General features: G+C 36.6%; 1 protein-coding gene across 1 annotated transcript in view; it reads right to left on the minus strand.

Moving 5' to 3' along the window:
• Nucleotides 1–2,087: 2,087 nt before the first annotated feature.
• ANKMY1 (ankyrin repeat and MYND domain containing 1) overlaps nucleotides 2,088–21,229 on the minus strand; it is a 39,848-nt gene continuing 20,706 nt past the window's right edge. The window contains exons 12-17 of the mRNA XM_063307786.1: nucleotides 17,323–17,454; nucleotides 16,407–16,520; nucleotides 12,259–12,424; nucleotides 11,703–11,772; nucleotides 10,798–10,949; nucleotides 2,088–2,293 (exon numbers count right to left, since the gene is read on the minus strand). Of these exons, the coding sequence (XP_063163856.1) occupies nucleotides 2,088–2,293; nucleotides 10,798–10,949; nucleotides 11,703–11,772; nucleotides 12,259–12,424; nucleotides 16,407–16,520; nucleotides 17,323–17,454 (840 nt within the window). The remainder of the gene's footprint in view (nucleotides 2,294–10,797; nucleotides 10,950–11,702; nucleotides 11,773–12,258; nucleotides 12,425–16,406; nucleotides 16,521–17,322; nucleotides 17,455–21,229) is intronic.

A 21,229-nucleotide genomic window follows, 5' to 3' on the forward strand; every position in this document is an offset into this window, starting at 1 on the left:
TGGCAGCACACATTTTTCCAAAAGGATAAATTGCTTCTGCTAATATGATTCACCACTGGAGCAGGTCAGAAAAACTGTGCCGAGACCAAGTCTAGATATTTCTTAATATATAAAGACAAAACAATCTTTTTACTGCCCTCATAATTCCAAGAGCATCATATCTAAATTGTTAGATACAAAGGTACTATGCATAGCGTTATCTCAGGAATGCCAAATTGAAATATATATTCTTCAGTGTTGGTTTTGCTACCCAAACTCATGTAGGTATGTAAATGTATGTGGTACCTATCATATATGACCATCTGTTTACATATTCAACAGCAAGTTCCTCTATAGTCATGCCAAACTGTAGAATAAGTAACCCAATCTGTAAGTTCAGTGATTTAGTTTGAATGCTATTGAGCTGAAGCTGGCCAACTCAGAATTCACTGGGATCAGAATGATCAAGAAAGCATTTTACATGGACTAATTATGCAAACCTTTAGCATCTAATCCTGTGAACTCAAGGAGGGTGGCACTGAACTAGAGGTTTTGGGAGTTCTTTCCTTCCAGGGTAGATCAGGCCGATTGTCTCTATGGGACGAGCTCACCCAAATATCAATACAAACAGCAAAAAAATGAGAGTTATGGAGGGAGGCATGTGAGAAAAGAGTATGTCTGCAAACATCTATTGTTCTCTATGTTGTGACATGTCCCAGAATTGAGACAAAATTATCAAAGTACTGTTAAAGATCTAAAGAGTTTCTTTGGTAGATAAGGAGCCATATACATTTTAGACGACTGACAGATGAGAGAGAGAGAGAGAGAGAGAGAGAGCACGCGCAGGTGGGGAGGGAGGATTGCCTGGAAGGGTTTTGGCTTCTTAAGTTCCAGTTTTAGAGACATTTGAATGTATTCCTAGCCACCTTTATTAGGGAATGGGTATCATTAAATTCAAGAAACTCACTTCTAAGTAATTTATACACATAATTGCCATGATATATAAACATAAAGCCTTTTATTTATATTCACAACTGAAATAAGAAAATATATTTTAGAAATAATTATGTAACATTTGAAATCTATTACAGCAGAGGCGTAACAATAGGATGCTTCAATATTGTTAATACCATCAATAGCCTTAAGCAAGACAACTGCTAGCATTCTTTCACCCTCAATTACAAGTACAGACACTGCTAAGCTCCCACCCCCAATTTCAACTGACTGCAATAGGATCTTTAATTGAAAAGATCACTAATAATGCAGCTTTTCAGTATCAAGCCTAAGAGGGATCACATATGAAAACAATAGCCTCATTCAATAATACTGTTAAGTTTTCCAACTAACTTTCAGTTAAAATCAGTTCTCCGCTGTTTTATTACTCTGAACAGAAGTTTTTAATCATGAATACTACCAGTTTAATGCAGCAAATCAGATCTCAAGGATACGGTCCTAAAGTCAAAATACCACTCATAGATAACTGAGAGCTGGATATGTCTAAGAGCTTGTGAACCAGTAATTTTTGTTTCTGCAACTGAACAGGTAAAACAATGGCTTCAGTTCTCTACTCATACCCATTTGAAATAAAAACTGATTCTCCCTTCCTGGCTACTCAAATTTCTGGGAGCACACACCCAGAAAGTTATGTACTTTATCCTTGTACTAGAACCATCAACTGCTTGGCAAAATTCACATTGTTATGGAAACCGAGCAGCACAACAGGTTAGCCAGCTATGATTTTCAGTGTTATCCATCAGCTGAGGAAATGGAAGGACATGATGATGGCAGAAACGCCTGTGTATCACCAGAAGGGTCATCCTACCTTCCCAAGTTAAAGTGTGGTAAACATTACTAGATTCTTTAAAAATAATAAATCTTTAGTTTCATATTTATTGAAAATAATTGACTTTGGAAAAATAAGGGAACTTCACTACTACATTCTTAAATGAAAATACCAGACATTTGTTTAAACATAGTGGTTTCCAAAAAATAACACAAGAATACATCATTTCTTAATTTATATCTCAAAAAGAAATGTCTTTTCATCCTTCTTTATACAGCATTTTGAACATCAAGTTTACCAGACCTACGTCAAGACAAAGTAACATCTAAATGAAACTATAGTTCCCAGTGTAAGGAAGATCTGCTTGACTGCTAGCCCGCTCGAGGGCTTGTCGTCTTCTAACATCTTTCAATGACATCTTTTCCAAGTCTTCCTTTTTATGTCTGGTTTCTGCCTGTTTCTTTGCTTTAGCTTCCTTTGAAGTTCTGGGTTGAGTCACTTTTCCTTTAATGCTACCTTTACGCTGTCGCACTGCCAAAAAGCACAGATACACAATTAGCATTTTTCAAAGCGAATCGTAATAGTTATTTAATTATATTCCTATGCACATATGCACTGAATTAGAGGATAGGGTTACAAAGCTTACTCAACGCACATCAAGGAAAAATAAATCCTGCCTTCCTCTCACCTGCTGTAGTTTATACAGCTGAGTTATAAACTCATCCAAGTTTTAATAACCTCCATCTATGATAAGCAGTCAAAGTGCCTCCTGGTGGTTGTTACAACAGTCAAGGATTGTCATTTTATTATGAGCTGATTTCATCACACAACCATGGAAGACAGGCTGATATAATTGTCCAAGTCCTGTTGGGTGGGGTTAATCTTCAGCTGTCTCTTTACCTGGCCCATTTGTCAGCATTTATTTCCATATTACACTCTGACCCTCCCCTTTCAACTTTCTCTCACCCAAACATACTTACTTACATTGCATTTATATCCCACCACAGTCCAAACTGACTCTTGGAGATTTAAAATCACCCCTTAATCACAAACACCCTCTCCTCTTACAAGTCCATGAATAAAAAGAAAGATAAATGGAAAACAAAAGTTATCAACTATATTTCAGAATTCTGTCCAGTAGAAGAGCCCTCAATACAAAAACAAGCCCTTTCATAGCTGCTGCTTTATTGGAGAGCAATAAAGCCAGGGAACAAAAGCTAGGCAAGAAATACAATGCAAAGGTAGTAAGCCACAACAGAGATATGTGTCCAAATAGAGCAGTCAGCCTGACACCTTGACAAAATTAGCTCTCTTCTTCCTCTCTCTCTTATGACCACTACTAAAAAGAATACCATGGATTGGACAATGAATGTGAACAGCTGGCTTCTTCTGGAAAGAACAGGCTAAATGTTCTGAGTTCACCATCTCTTTGTCACAATCTACCACTTAGCAGACTTGACTGCATCTATGAATGTGTTCTACTTACCCTCATAATTTTCATGTCAGCATACAACATAAAATATGAAGCATCAATAAAAATTTCAACAATTTGGAATAGAGAATAACAAAAACTGGCATATCAATGAAACCAGCAGTAATAATAAGCAGCACTAGAGTATTAGTGTAAGCACCCACATATTTATTTATTATTTATCGTATTTCTTCACCACCCATCTCGTATTGCAATGACTCTGGGCGGTTTACAAGTGATATATAAAGTGTAACTGCAAAGTTTATAAAGGGAACACAGGAGGGATGGGATCTTTTCAAAAATAACAGACTAGAATTTCATACCATTCCAACTGTGGGTGGGTAGCTTAGGAAACAGCTGCAGATACACAGGGAGCTTGTGAGTTAAAAGGTACATGTATAGGAAATAAAAGGTGGGTATAATCACTATGGAAATGTACCAGCAAATAGCATGTATCTGTAAAAAGAAAGAAAGGCTACATCTGAGTTTTGAAGGAGCTAACAGATGTCATCTCTGATCTTAGTGAAATCATGGAGGACAGGTATAGTAGCTCAGGACTGGAGAAGGGAAATGCTCCTATCATCAAAAAGGGAGTAAAAGAGAAGGTAGGCAGACCAGTCAGCAAAACTCTGGAACTGATTATTAACATTCAGTTGGTGAGCATTTAAAAAGAATACATTCACCGGCAAGAGGCATCATGGGTTTATCAAAACTAACTCACCACAAACCTACCTGATATTTACTTTTTTAATGAAGGGACCAGTTTAATTGACCACAGAATAGTGTACATTAACTTGAACAAATATTTGACAAAGTCTCTAATGAAATTCTAGTAGAGACAATGGCAGTACAGAGCTGGCTGAACTGTACCACCTGAGTGGTACTAGAAGTTTAGGTGCAACACCACTGGACTTTGCTCCAGACTCTGTCCTGTTCAACATGTAGTTATTATAACTGACTTGGATGAGTGATCATGATATATGATTATCAAATTTGCAGATGACACGAAGTGGGAGGGGGAGAGATTGCAAACACCTAAACAGACAGCATGAAGATCAAGATTCAGGAAGATCTTGACAAGTTGGACATAGGCAGAAACCAGCAAGAAGAATTTCAACCAGGATAAACACACAGTCCTATATTTGGGTAGGAAAAATCCAAGCCATTTGTATAGGATGGGGAGTACAATCCTGGGCAACTGTATATGCAAAACAAATGTGGGTGTCTTGGTGGATCACATGGCAAACATGAACCCAGAATGTGATGCAGCTACAAAGAAAAGCAAATATAATTCTAGATTGTATTAACAGAAATACGACCAAAAAAACCCTTGTTCCTGTCTATTCTGCATTGACCAGATCACAGCTAGAGTACTGTGTCCAGCAAAGTATTTTTAGGAAGGACAATGATAAACTGAAGTGTCCCCAGGAGAACACATGGTTGATATAACATATATTCTGAAAGAAAACGCTTATGAAGCACTGGGTGTGTTTTGTTTACAGAAAAGACAACTGCAGGAAGACATGATAGTTGTCTTTAGGTATCTAAATGTCTCTGAAAACCAGGTTTTTTCCCCAGGCCTTGGTTTGGGCTGGGTGGCAAGTCTCTTATAGGATTATTTATGTTAGTCTGAATGCTTTCTCTTCTAGATGTACATCGTTCTTTTTTTTTGTTTTATTGCTGTTATTGTTTTTAGTGTTGTACGCTGCCTGGAGTCTTTATGGGTGGGTAGGTAGGTAAGTAGATGGAAAGACAGATAGTTCTGAGTCTTCCAGAAACAGGTTAAGAACCAATGTGTTTAAATTACTAAAAATACATTTTTGTTGACAATAGGGAAAATCTCCTAATGATAAGAGCCACAGACTATTTTGGGAGGTGGGGAGCCCTACTTCACTGGAAGTATTTAAACAAAGGATGTATGGCCATCTCTTGAATATGTTGTAGCAACGGATTCTGAGCACGGAGTTGAACTAGATGATTACCAAGATCCCTTTCAACCCTATATTCTATGACTCTATGTGAAACAACATTACTATGTGAAACAACAGTGAAACCAAATGTGCTTAATGAAAGAGGTTAGTAATGGGAATTTACTTACCCTCCCTAACAGGTGGAAATTCTTCTTCAGGCTTAAGCGAAGATGTACTCTCTTTTGAAGCAATAAAACAAGTTGCAAAGACATTTCAGAATGCTCAATTGTACGAAAGAAGGTTATGTATGCCTAATAGAACCTGTGTTTCTCTGTATGTTAAAATCCAACAATGTGATTTATTATTATTTTTTATTAAATTAAAAATTACAAAGAATTCTGATCCTCTCAAATACATTCTTAAAGTACAGAGCAATATTTTAACATACATAGCACAATAAATATAATTTTTAAATCATTTAAACATTTTCTGCAGTTACCTTAATCCACATACACATGAACAATTTAATGTCTTTAAACCCTTTAATTCCACTTGCATTCTTCAAAAGGAAAAGTTAAAGTGAAGCAGATGTAAGGACAACCTTAAAGGGATACAGACTATTCCTTAGAAGTAACTATTTCTATGAACCAGCAGCTGACTACTCAAGCCAGCAGTGTCCTCAGGTGGGTGTCAAAAAAGCAAAAAAGGCAACTTCAGCAGCACAGAGGAGCTTTGTTCATGCTGCCATGACTGCCATCTTGACTTTTCAATGCACTCGAGGATGTCACCTCACTTTTTTTTAATATTATCCTCTTGTGGGAAATCTATTTTTGTACAGAAACATGAAAATATAGATATGATGTCCTGCTGCTCATGTGTGTGTGTGTTCTCAGGTTACCACATCACTGATAACTGAAAATTCTATACATTAAAACCAATAGGTGTATCTGAAAAGTACATTTTCTAGTAACTTTAATCATACTCACTTAAATCATATTCCAACAAATACTTTCAGGCATTCATGTGATGAGATTTTTGTCCTTATCGCCATTCAGAAAAAGCACTGGATTATAACCGCTGTCAAGGCCTAGCCCGTCGGAACAATGGAGATTTCAGTGTACCATGCATGGTCAAAAGGATGAACCACTATAAAAAAAACTGAGTTCAAATCCAAGCCTCAGCATGAAAACACTGATTGATCAGACTCTTAATTCCACAATTCTGTATTGTGGAATTACCAGCACTGAGGGATATTCAATACTGAAAGGCAGAGAGTACTTGCTGTAAATGCTTCTGAGGAAAGGACTGCATAATCCCAATCTTCTCCAGTTTGCTGTATTAACTGCTTTCATCTAACTTTCTTCTGATAAGAACTAGGATGATAACCAAACACTTACTTGATTTTCAGACTGTTTGATGCAAGTTTGGTCCAATAACTTTGTGAGCAAAAAGATTTTACTACAATCTGGAAAATTTAACATAAACTTCTCATGAGCTCAGAATTAGACAACTTCCTTCCATAGGGTGTGTGGAAAACTTCACTGATATTGTAGATTGCACACTTTTAGCTAGAATATAAATGTTAGCCACCTCTTAGTGATGGGGGTGGTGGCAATGGGGGATGAAGATCTAGTAGAAAAAATACTCCAGCACCAATAGAAGGGGGCATGCTAGTTCCCCACTTTGTGGGATGGTACAAAATTTAGGCTTGGTGTGACAAAATGGCAGAAAACAAGTACAAAACTCTGATAGAAGTATGGGTGAATACAACAACAATTTTTTTGGTATTTTCTCAATTTGAATCCCTTTAACTATAGAGGTACACAAGCTTGGCTTGGTAGAACAAAATGGCCTAAAACTGATACAAAATGATAGTCATGGTTCAGGGTAACCTACATTAGATTACTAGTAGGGTGCTTTATAGCTTGAAGGGAAGTCAGTGAGCCATATTGTATGGTGTCACCCAAACTGGACTTGAGGGGAAAAATAGTACAAAACTGGTATAAAACTTTGACTCAGAGTTCAAATAAGTATAGCAACACTGCTTTTGTAAGGGTTTCTTCTAAACTCTGATCCAAAATGTTGATATATCCTAGCCATGAGAGACATAAGACTTGGGCTTGGTAAAACAAAGCAGAACAAAACTGGTACAAATTTTTGGAACAGGTTTTGGGTGGAAACTGAGTTTGGAGTTAATACTGCCATATTTTCAGCTAATATAAAACATGGGACATCCAATGAAGCTTGAAGCTGAATACTAAAAGATTTGAAGCAGCAAAAAGGAATCCCTCACATAGCACAATTCATTACAAGGTGTTGTGAAAGCTAATAATTTGGTTGGCTCTAAAAAGGAACTACAAACTTTTTTGCTGGCTTTACCCACCTTCAGGGTAAAGGCAATTTTGAAATCCAGAGGCTGAAGAACTCGAGGAAGAGAACAGTATTATATTCATATCCCGTTTGTGTACTTCGAAGTCACATTTGATTGTCCACTGTGGTACTAGTTCTTTGCTTTCCAATATCCATTTTATACGCAGACACAAAATTTCCTTATTTCAGTTTCTGGAAGCTTGGAAAATGCTTTGCTTTGATTTCTCCATCCAAATAAGATTTTGATGCCATATTCTCCATGGAATCTTTTTTTGTATCTTCATTCCTTGATCATATCATTTTAATATATATTGAGGAACACACAATGTAAGATTCTAGATTAAACTCTAAAAGCACTTAACAGCACTCCTTTAAGAAAAAACACAATTGTCGAAATAAAAACATATTTGTGTGCAGACTAGGCATACTTCACTTCTTGGCAGATAGCTTACACACAGTCCATAAATTTGTAAGATTCCTCTTGCATGCTCTCTGCTTGCTTCTTCATTTCAATGAGACTTCCCTTGTCTTTTAAGGTCATTCTCCCATCAGTCTTCTGCTTGTCTTTCAAATCCAGGTGTTCAATGAATCTAGCTTAATATTTCAAGAGTTCATCTGTACCTGCAAGTTTAACCTTATACTTTTGTACATTAAAGTGGCCATGAGAACAATATGTCAATTTACACATTATTCCTCTTGTTCTCTCTACCTCATTTTAAAGATGGGAGAAACCATATTCAGCAAAATTAAATTATTCAAATCAAATATTTTTCAAATAATTTGCTTCACATTATAAGCAGTAGTGTACTTGTGTTTAACTGTAGTTTTTTGACACTACAAAAATCAACCAACCGCCAAGAATTTAAACAGATTTAAATGTGTGCTTAATATAAACAGATTTAAAAATAATTTATATGATACAATATAAGATGTAGGATAAATAATATCAAGAAATCTAAACATGTATATATGATGCATAGTGAACTAGATCAACATTAAATCTATGTTAATACAATCAAAGCATAACATTTATAAACAAATTATCTGTGAATGAGGCTCATCAATGAAGTAGAATGGCAGTCCCAAGCGCTACTCAAGAAGAGTGAATGCGGTATAAAGACATTTATGTCAGTATCTCAAACAACTACTTCACGATTGTTATATCTTCTCTATAACAGCACTCATGTGGGAACTTTAATGTCTAAACTGGATCTAAGTAATACAATTATTACTTCTAATACAGTATGTAATTCTGCAGATGTTTCCCAGTAGAGCAGCAAAACGGACTAACCATAGCGTAAAAAAGCTACACTTTTGGTTGATATTACTAGTATGCACATCTGAATTTGTAAAAAAAAAAAGAAAAAAGGAGATCTGTGCATGCTTACCACAGTCCAACAGGCACAGAAAGTTGGACCACAAAACGTTAGCTGAAATAAGCATAGGAAAGAAGATTGGGGCAACTAAGTTCCTTAAAATGCATATTACATTCAGGAAGGAACTAGGTTCAAGTGATGTGCATTGTGAAGTTATTATCCATTTGTCTTACATAGTCTAACTTTCTCCCAAACTCTGGCTAGGTTACCATCTTCCTATTAAGGGTAGTTACCCATCTGAAATGAATAGAGCCTAGGGAAGAATAAATGATGCTTAAGGAAAAGAAATGCTCCAAAACTAATTAATCCCAAATTAAGGATCTAATTAGCCATACTCTCATTTTTAAAAGAAATCTTCTATACTGCAAACAAGAAGATGCAACATAAATCAAATTTCAAATCAGCAAACTATACACTCAGAACCAGAGTATTACAGGTAGTCCTTTACCATTTGTTTAACAACCGTTCCAAGTTACAACAGCACTGGAAAAAGTTACTTGCGGCCAGTCCTCGCACTTATGGCTTTCACAGCACCCCGCAGTCATGTGATCAAAATTCAGGCACTTGGCAACCGGCATGTATTTATGATGGTTGCAGCGTCCAGGGGTGAACATCATTTGTGACTTTCCCAGGGGGATTCCAACAAGCAAAGTCAATGGGGGAAGCTGGATTTGTTTAACGACCATGGCAAAAGAGGTCGTAGAATTGGGTGTGACTCACTTAAAGACCACATTGCTTAGTAATGGAAGTTCCAGTCCCACTTGTGGCCATAAGTCAAGGACTACATGTATCAGAAGAGCAGTAGCACTATAGTAGTCAGATTGGAAGGGAATAGTTCAAAGTACATCACATTGGTCCAGAATGCAGCAGCCTGTGCAGCGTTGGGCGCCCCTAGGTTTGCCCACATTACACCTCTGTTGCACAAGCTGCACTGACACCTAATTTCCTTCCAGGTGCAATTCAAGGTACTGGTTATTACCTTTAAAGCCCTACACAGCACAGGACCAGGTTATTTGCGGGACTACCTCTCCCTGAAGACATCTGCCCATCCTACCAGTTTGGATAGGGTAGGCACGCTCCTTGTCCCTTCCCTTAAATGTTGCCATCTTACAGGGCCTGGGAAGTGTGCCTTTTCCATGGCAGCCCCTGCCCTATGGAACACCCTTCCCCCTAAGGTCCAGCAGGCCTTTTAACCTTCCAAAAGGCACTTAAGATCTGGCGTTTCCCCCAAACACTGGGATAGGATGAGATTGGCATTGGATGAACTTCTTGTGGGCTGCATGGGAAAGTTTAGCTGTGGTGCCAAGTCTTTTTTGTTTTCATGTTTTTATTTCACTGTTGATAAGGCCTGAAAGCCGGCTGGGTGACCTTGGGCCAGTCACCCTCTCGTAGCGCAACTCACCTCACAGGGTCGTTGTGGGGAAAGAAGGAGGAGGAAGGAGCATTAGGTATGTTCCCCGCCTTGAGTTATTTATTAAAAAAACCATAATAAAGGCAGGATATAAAATAAATAAAATAAAATAAAAATAAGCACATTATTTTATTTTGGGGTTGTGAGCCTCCTGGACTTTGGTTTAAGATGGGTGGCTGTATAAATGTTTTAAATAAATTAAATAAAAAATTAATATTAATAAAATAATTTATTTAATTTAATAAAAAGGATATCTGTTTATCCTCCACAACACAATATAACCAATTATATGTGCATTGTTCAAGTCACTGTTTCAATTTAACCACTGAATAGTTTTCATAAGGATAAGTTTTCATAAGGATAAGTAACCTAGTTGACTTTTACAGATCATAATTTAATTAAATAAAATGGGATTACTTTCTAGAATAAATTAATTGCAAAATTTTTGTAACTTATCTCAGTCCCACTTTGTTCTGCATGCCATCACACCCACCTACCTGTTTGTAAACACTCTCGTTTATGCCGTTCATTCCAAACCTTGACTTTGCAGGACTTGCTGCAAGTGAAAATCTCCAAACAATGTAGACAAGGTGTGAGAGTCACACCGACAGATCGCCCACATTGGTAGCAGTATTTAAAGATGAGTAATCTGTAAAAAAAAATAAAAATTGGGCAACAAGCAAGATCAGTGATATAACATGTTAATTTATTGGCATGCACATATGACAAAGAAATTTGTTCATACATTAAACAGTTGGAACATATATGATTCTATAGCATGGTGTTTTGCTCTACAGCATTTGTTTCCTTATTATGACATTCTAAAGTTATTTCAACACTTGCCTCTTTTATACCCTGTGCTTCCCACTACAATCTTCTAATTAAGCCCCCCCAAATTAAAAAAGTTAGTATCTTACAGGTTTGTCAATGTCAATAAACTATTTTTATTAGTGCTTATTTTCTTAATATTTTGTCATCTAATCATTTTCACATCATACTCGTAAGAATTCGGAACACTGAATTTAAAGTTTGTTGCAAAGATCTGGTAAGAGGAATGCACAATAAACCACTTAATGCACTTTATGTCCAGTGTGTATGTGTGTGTGTACACACACACACACACACACACACATTGTACATACAGAATACACACAGTGACAGTATTATGCATACTAAATTTAAAACAAAAAAGGGGGGTTCATTTTGGAGTGAGGATGTCTGTTTTAGAAGCCAAATACTGACCAAATGGCTTAAAGAGGACATCACTTTGAGTTCTGCAGCAGAAGAAACAGTCTGCACTATATGTCTGGTTCCCCTGGTGATGAAAACAGTACTAAAACCATTTATCACAGAGATTTTATACGTACTTAGAACAAGTTATATTTTGCTTCATAGGACTTACCTTGTTGGATCTATTTCTGGTGACATTCCTATAGAATCACTTGCAGATTTCCTTCGTATTCTTGCAGCAGCTGAAATGCAAACATTATTAGTATTATGCAAACATTAGTATTATTTAAAACTGATCCTGTGAAAGCTGTTGTCGCTTTTTAAATGACAGAGTCAATCCTATTTTTCAGAACTGTTAGCAGTATTAGCCAATTCTTTAATAAAAAAAAGAAGCCAAACAATTTTCGATGTCTAAGGATGAAATTAAACATTATAAGGATTGGGTGATAAGAATCAACATCTTTAGCCTTATCCCTTCTTCTCAGCATAGTATACCTTGCAAATACAAAAAGATAACAAGATGATATCATATTACCACATTTCCCTGGTAATAAAAAGAAAGTTGACCATGCAGTATTACTGCATCCTAAGTTTCACATTTTAGGCCCATTTTTTAAATAATCTCCAGCTGAAAGAAAACACTTTTGCCCTAAGTATTCTGATCCCAGTCTAGAACTGTTTTATATTTTTTCTTTTCTTTTTTATTTGAAAGTCTAACTTGGACTTACCAACTTTGATCTTCCTAAATTCTTCTTTTTCCCACTGTTTTTCTTTTGCAGTGACACACTCACGTAGCCGATCACTGAGAAAATCCAGTAACTTTCGTCGAAAGGTGTAAGTATCCCTCTCTGCTTGTGACAAAGCATGAAAGGGAGTATGCAACAGTCTTTTGTCCTACAACACATAAGTACTATATGTTTGTTTTTACTATGTAACTAGGAAATGTGCATAAAAATGATACTGTACAGAAAACCCACTATGAAATTATAAAATACAGGACAACTGTATAAAATGTTCAGCAGATTATAATCTGTTTCTGAAAGAAACAATACCACCTATGAGTTTTATTTAATTTCTAGTTTTCCTAGCACACATTTAGAAAGTCAGTGTCCAAACCATTGTGCACCTTTCTGCATGCAAGGGAAATTCGTTTACCAGTGGCTCTACTTCTATTCTTGCCTATATAATAATATGCCTTTGACAGAGATTGATAATGCTGTATTGCTTTCCATATTCTACCAGTATATTATTTGTAGGTAATTTATAAGTAGAAGTGTAAAACATAAATAAAGTCAAAATCCAGTGTGTTTTGATTAAAACAACTGCAAACAACTTATCCGTCAGGGCCCAACAGCTATTCATACAACCTTTTAAAGTTCCCTCAAATCCCACCCCTCTATCCATTGTCCTGATCAGTTCCATGATGATGTAGCACAGCTGTTTTGGCACACACAGAGTTCTGGTGCAGAAGCACTGATGGCTATTGAAGCATCCCAGCTACATCCTAAACCATCTATGTTTGTGAATCACAGAAGGTTTACTTAATCCCAGACTGTACCACCAAATGTTGCTCGAAGTACATTGATCAAAGGAAAGGGGGAAAACTGTTTTCAAAAATTGTGAAAGAGTGTATATAACATACATATGTATCCCTTTCAGAGTAAGCAATATGTAAGATGCAAAAAAGACTAAGTAGTAGTATATAAATGACATTAAAGAAAAAGAGAAAGGGAAAGGAAATTTAAATAAATCTAGTTTACATCAACACGATTCACCATACCTTTCCGTATCTTTCCATCTGCAAATCATCCTTCTTTCCACCATTTTTACATATCAATGGGCACATTGCTTTTCTATAAGCTCCTTATCTCTCTCAAGGATCAATTCCATCTAACCATGACTTTCTCAATCATTCTCTTCTTCTCAACCATTCATCCTGCAGGTATTGTTTTTTTAATTTGATCCTCATTCATTTTCTCTACATGATTAAACCTCCTCAACATAGTTATTGTGTACTAGTTACTCATTTTTGTATTTGATCCATTAATTAATTCAGCACCCATGCATTCTTCACCCTATCTCTTGTTTTACAACACTTAAGTACCTTATTCAACTTACCTTCATGTTTTCCTGACATATATGACTCTCACTTCCATATAGCAAAATGAGCAGTAGCAAAACTTTACATTCCTCAAAACAGATTACTGTACATACCACACACTACCTTTCTAGTAGTATTTGCACAAAATATATTCATCTATTTTCCCATCTTCAATAAATATTCTATCAAGGTATACAAATTCATCTCCATGCTGTAATTTTTTGGCATTTATGTCAAACACAATTACCTTCATCTTTGATAAATTAATTTTCAAATCTATATTCATCATTCCATCACACAATCTAATATTCACTGTAAATCATTCAGGTTCACATCCAGCAATACACCATATCATAAAAAAGAACACCCACATTCAATCAACACACCTCTAATGTCACTATAAGCATTCCTTATACATTTATCCATAACTGTATTAAATAATCAAGGGGATATCATATAACCTGTCTTACTCTCTTCTCTGTCTTAGCCAAACTATGTGCTAAGCATAATATTCATTCTCACACATGCTTTTTTTCCATCATACATTAATCATACACCATACATTAATCCAGGACTTCTCAAACAGTAAACTGTGATCACCACAGACATAGTAGTTGAGCTCCAAATTTTAAGTACTGCTGAGTATTACTAAGCTCACAAATCAGTTCTCCACCTGCTTCCTTTTTTTTTAGCAGAGGCACAAGATTCTATGAAGTACTATCAATATCATATTTTAAATCAGTATTTACATTATATAACATGATTTTAAAATAAACTTTTCAGTACTTTTATGTGTTTAAATGTCACTGAAATCCCATGCTGTATCAAGTTTTGTAATTTGCTCTGAATAAAGCATAATTTTCTTTTCAGACTGGGGTTTTTAACACAACTGAAATGTACAAAGTTCTCATTTCTATAGAGCATAACAACTAATACTTTTTATGTGACAAAGTATTATAGATACTGGCAATTCCCTGATAGTTGGGTCTGGCTTGTCTTAGAAATATTCGTGTGTCCCAGTATTTGCACCAGCATGGCATACATTACAATACTATTCTCGTCTTGAAGACGAGTAGAAATGTACATGTTAGTGAAGTTCAGTAGTAGGTAGGTAGGTAGGTAGAGATATTCTTCTAGACTCTGAAAACAGATTCTTTGGGTGGGAGGGAGGAAATTAGGAAAAAAAAGCTAAAGATGACCAATCTGCAACTAGTACTGATAAAAGTAAGCCAAAGTCAAGAAACTTTGAAGAAAGTTAGATACCTTTGGGTTTCATAAATGTTTTTATGTTATTGAAGAAGAATTAATCTAGGTGTTATTTGACATATTTGTGGATAAGTAACTCATTCAATGCTAAACTGATAGGTGGTACAGCAACTATTATGGAAGATGAACAAATAATTGACATGTCATTTGACACTTTTTTAAAAAATAAAATTCTTGATAGTATTTCTACCTGAATTTTGGATCAGCATGCCAAAGGAACACAAAGAATTAAGCAAGAAGGCTATGAATATACTGATTCCATTTGCAGCATTCAATTTGTCCAAGTTGGGGTTTTCAACACTTGCTGTTATAAAGAACCAATATTGATAAAAAAAAATAAACGTGAAACAAGAAACGAGAGTAGCTATCTTGAAAATGAAATCTGGATTTCAGGAATTATGCAAAAGTAAACAATCAGAGTGGTTCTCTGAAAGGCCAGTCATTTTTGCCCTATTCTCTGGCTGAAGAAACACAATAGTTATCCTTTAAAAAAAGTGAAATACCCCTAATTCTCTACCATGTTATAATTTAAAAATAGCAAAGTTTAAAAGACCCCTGAAAATTTGGCTCTTTCACAAAAGGTGGTGGGTTCTCTATTTTTGTTTTTTCAATAGTTCTTCTTCTTCTGGACTTTGGTTGTTTTAACTATATCTTAGGACTGTTTTTACTGTACACTTCCCATAGTTGTTGTAGTGTTGGGATAACTTATAAATAAAAAAATTTTAAATAAAAAAATAAAAAGACTTATATGGCCCTTCTTTTCATAAACATACAACAACTCTCATTATCTGATAATAATAAGTGAACATCTGATATGAAGCACATTGTACAAATAATAATTTGCACACATTCCCAAAACTGGCAAAGTTTTAAAAATATTAGCTAGATTCCAAAGATATGTTCAAATAGCAGGAACAAAAAAATTCAAGTGGCTCAAGATTTACCCTCTGTTTTCTTCACAGCCATTTCAATTGACAATGTTATTTTAGGGCATACAGCCGGGGTTGGGGGTGCTTTTCCATCTAAGCAATTAGCAGTTTGTGAGAAGTGCAGCAGAAGAGAGAATTAAATTGTTACTCCATGCTTCTTGTGATCCAGATTATTATAATCATTCATTCCATGGATAGCTATTTGCTTTTTTTAGAGAATTTATATATTAAATGCAAAGGTAATTACTTTAGCTCTTAAGAGTTGCTTTTAATCATCTATGTGATTGTTATCTATAGCTACAAAACATAAAGGATTCTATCAAGAGGAAGAATGGCATTTAAAAAAAACCTAATAATAGCGTGTGAATTAATTTTTCCTCCTAAGAATGGAATCTGATTTAAATCTCTACGAATCTTTGTTGAAGTACAATGTCAAGAGAAAGCTGAAACTGAATGCTAAAGAAAATGTATTTGCAAAAGCAATAAAAATATAAACAGCATTTAGCATAGATTCATTGATCAATTATAGGGGCAAGGTTCACACAACGTATTTTGAATTTTCAAGCACTGAAAAAGATACCTGATAATATTTGAAATATGCATAGTCAACAACTGTCCCCACTGCAGTTCTACACTCATCAGTAAGAGTAATTGGCATCAACATCTCTGCACCTGCTGCTATAAGAGAATTAATCTAGGAGGGAAGAAAATAAATGGAAAACATCAAGAGTCATATGTGGCCATTTCCACAAATACCACATGCAGGCAAATCAGTATAGCCCAACTTGAAGGCTGAGTAAAAGTTAATTTATTGCTAGCTTTTATATAGAAATAAGGCATAGCTAAACCACATCAAACAATTTTTCTTTAGGAAGATGCACACTATTCAGTTAATGCTTACAAGCGTTCACGCATATGTATATATACCTAACAATGTTACTTCACCACATTAATCATATAAAAGCGTATTTGTTAATGTTTAATTTAAGTATTTTCTTCTTCAGCCATTACCTTACAGGGGGCAAAAGATCTGGATAATCAGATGAACAATTTAATTTGTGTTAAAATTGCAACACAACCAAGCTTAATGTGGTGACACAGTATTTTTCACTTTGTGGGATATATAGATAGAGAATGAGATTACATATATAAATAATTATTTACATAATTAGTCTGGGGAGAGAGACAGACAAATTGAAGCCATCAGTTTGTTAATGCTGCCTACTGTTTTCTCTTCACTCAACAGCTTGGTCTCAGCCGTCCAAAGCAATGCTGACTTCTTTCTGCAACACTAAAGGTCTGCTGCAGCTCTATTTCTGATTCCCTGATCCTTGGGCCTTCTAGAGCCTCTTTTCTCACTTTTTGCCTCTATCCATGGCATTTCCATCCTGCTGCACCACAGTATCTCTATAATGCATTTTATTTTGGCAGGGGGTTAGGGAAGTTTAGAGTCCCTATTTGGAAAAGAGTAACCAAATATTCAAGACTTTTCTTACCAGCGCCATTCTACTTTCTAATGTCCCGTTCTGTTCATATGCAGGGTTAGCAACAGCACATAAGGCATTTCCAATACCTTGGCTTAAAGGGAGATTTGGATCAGCTCCACCAGCCAGAAGTTCAGCCACTGCCTAAATGAAGGAGAAAGAAAAGGAACTCTTTTTAAAAATTATCCTTAATCTAAATGTTTTAAATCCGGGTATGACATACATGGGACGCGGTGGCGCTGCGGGTTAAACCGCTGAGCTGCTGAGCTTGCTGATCGGAAGGTCGGCAGTTCAAATCCGCGTAACGGGGTGAGCTCCCATTGCTAGTCCCAGCTCCTGCCAACCTAGCAGTTCGAAAACATGCAAACGTGAGTAGATTAATAGGTACCGCTTCGGCGGGCAGGTAACGGCGTTCCATTTAGTCCTGCCGGCCACATGACCACGGAAGTGTCTACGGACAAACGCCGGCTCTTCAGCTTTGAAACAGAGATGAGCACCGCCCCCTAGAGTCGGACACGACTGGACTTAATGTCAAGGGAAACCTTTACCTTTACTATGACATACATAATGGCTAGGCAATCTTTTTCAGCCTGGGTTGGTCACACCCATCTTGCCTGAACAAATTTTGGGCGGGGCTAAAAATTACCAACATAATATTTTTGTTAGGGATTTAAGGAGAGAAATTGGTGCCTTAAGGCTTAAAGCACTGATTTAATCCATTAAAGCTCACCAAAACAGGGGCATTCTACCCAGTTTCGGGTAAAGCTAGATGAAGCAGAACTATTCTCCCTGCTTTCTCCCTTTGTTCTTGCCCTTAGCAGCTAAATATGAGGGTATACCACCACTGGAGGAGGAGCAATTAGACAGGACAGGTCCTCCAGCATGAACACCCCACTTTGGTATAGCAGAAGGGTTCACGTGGTGAGCTAATGTAAGTGCTGTGGCAAGAATATGGTAAGAAACATCTCATCTCCCTTGTTGTGGCAGCAAAAGGCCGAAGAAGGAAACTGCTTTGCACTGAAACTGTTATGCAAACCTGAGTTTTTGTGTATTTTTATGAAAACAGCAAACCTAGCTTAGGCTAGGAAAAGATGGCACTGTCAGGCCTTTGCACGGTCCATGTCAGAAGCAAGCAAACTTTTTTGGCCAGGGTCTACACTTTTTGACTATTACTATCATCAGCCTCCATGGGCTGCAGCAGAAAATAAATTCACACAAACACACATACATATGCACACTCATATTTTTGGAATAGTATTGTGGTATGGCACAGTGAAGAGGTATTTCTCATCTGGATGATTCCCCTGCATCATCTATTGTTATGGAAATGTCAATAAGAGTTTTTGTCCCATTTATTTATTTATTCATTCATTCATTTCTATTTATTCATTCAACTAATATTGCTGTCCATTTGACATGTGATTCAGGGTAGTGTACATAATTAAAAACAAGTAGCAACCACAAAAGAATAGAGTAAAACATATTGTGCCAGAAGCAATTGAAACAACCAGAAACAATCTATCAAGATGGACTCACAAAACATTCTCATCCAATGCCTGGGAGAAAAGCCAGGTCTTCAAACCCTTCCAGAAGGTATGCAGGCTATCCATATCTCAGGCAAAATGTGATTCCATCAGGCAAGTATGGCAGCAGAAAAGGCACATCTCTTGGATCCTACCAGGTGACACCACTTAAGCAATAGGACCTGGACCATGACACCCCTGTCAGATTTTATCAGATGTGCAAAGTAAGCAGAGATGAGCAGTCCTGCAATAACCAGGCCCTATGCCATGGGGGGGCTTTAAAGGTGATAAGCAGCTCCTTGAATTACAGCAAGAAGCCAGAGCAGCTTGCAAAGTAGCCATGTTATATGGGCATAACACACTGCTACATTCCAAACCAGCTGTACCTTTTGAGTGATCCTCGAGGGCAACCCCAATGTAGAGTACCCTGCAGTAATCCAGATGAGAGGTGTCCAAGACATGAAGTGACTGTAAGTAAGGCCTCCCGATCTAGAAATAGGTACAGTTGGCAAGCAAGATGGACTTATATAAAGGCCCTTTGAGAGTGCCACCTGCTCTTCAAGTAGGAGCCGAGTCTAGGAAGATTCCCAAATTGTACACCAACTCTGTCTGTGGCACTGTAAGCTCCTCCAGAACGAAGGATGGAAAATTTCCAGATTTGGGTGGCTTCAAATACACAGCTGCTCAGTTTTGCTAGGGTTGAGTTTGCTCCTTCCCATCCAGACACCCCCAGCCTCCAGATGGTGAGATAGAACCTTAATGGCATCACTTAGCTCACCAAGTGTTTGTCTGTTTGTTTATGCAATTATCTATTGCCTGAAACCTGCCAGACCCTAAGTAGTTTATGGAATTTACAATATTCCATTCTAATTCTAATTCTCCCTGTTAGAGAGCAGGGTGCTTATCTGTCACTTCTATCCAACCAGATGACATATCCTACCAGGTTACCCAATCTGTGCTTCTATTTGTTCTATTCATCCCACCTATGACAGATGATTAGCACTATTTATATTATTAGTAATTTTATTTTTATGTAATTTTATTGCATTTTATGCTTCCTTTTTAATCTATTTAATCTTAATTTAAAATTTTCAATCTTATCAGTAAGGTGTATGTATGTCCTGTCAAGCAGGAACCACGCCAAGACGAGGAATAGGTCTCTAGTGTTTTATTACTGCTACAGTAGACAGAAAATCCTAACAAACTGAAGAAGCGTGAGAAAACCCATACAGATAAACCCCAAAAGTCAAGGCGGGTCTGTTCTGTGTCTCTTTGAATGACAGCTCAAATACTCTCTACTACGCATGCATTTTCCCCCCTGGATAGGGGCCCCCTCCTGCTCACCATCAGTGCTCATGACAATGTATTTCTATATAGTTTTTTCTGGCATAAAGGCCATGATAAAGGTCTGTGTTGTTATACATACAACACAAAATCAGTATCTTAAAATTAATAAATAAATCCATAATCCAATTCACAATTTAAATATAAAAAATAATAGCTAAAAATAATTTGACATTTAGTATGACACTGTCTGTTGTCAAGTGGGGACTGCAGGAAGGGCAAAAATTCAACTTCCTCCTGCCCATGGAGAGACCTGATTGCCTTCTCTGCAATGGCTCCCGCCCTCTGGAACATCCTTCCCCCAGAGATAAGACAGATTCCATCTCTTGCGGCCTTCCGAAAACAATTGAAGACCTGGTTCTGCCACCTCGTCTGGGGCAGGAAGGGTAGTAATCACACCTGGAGATGGTTAGTGCCCTAAAATGGCCCCTTTCAATACACATGAATGGTATTTCAACTATTATCATCATCTGGATTTTATATTGTATTTATGCTTAATATTATATTAATATTTATATTTATTTATGGTATTTTAATGCTTTTATTTTTGTTGTAAACTGCTCTTTGGGGGGAGATGGGTGGTGGCTAAATTTAATAAATAAATAAAAATAAATATGTGTCCTCTAACACCAGCAATTTTCTAAAAGCAAAAGCAAAAAGCAAAAAAAAAAAAACCTCAAACCATATGAACAGTAATATATAGCATGACTGTAAATTGCTGTCATTTTCTATTGGTCTCTCCGACTCTTAATGGAATTTTAATAGTAATTTTAAAATCTACATCAATAGATTTGTAGCTCTGTCTAACAGGGTTGGCTATAAATAAATAATCTGAACAATACAGATGATTACTGGATCAGTATCAACATGTCCAATAATATTTAAGATCACTGAATATATGTAATAGCAGCCACATTTTAACTTTCTTTGTGCTTCAAGGAATCTTTATTGTCCATTTTATGCTCTAGCATCACTGCATATATTACCTGCAAATGTTCACATAAAAATTGGAATCTGCACTGAATTTGCCAGAATCAAAATTATTCAGAAAT

This window comes from Candoia aspera, chromosome 6, assembly GCF_035149785.1.
Source record: "Candoia aspera isolate rCanAsp1 chromosome 6, rCanAsp1.hap2, whole genome shotgun sequence".
NCBI classification, from domain to species: Eukaryota; Metazoa; Chordata; class Lepidosauria; order Squamata; family Boidae; genus Candoia; species Candoia aspera.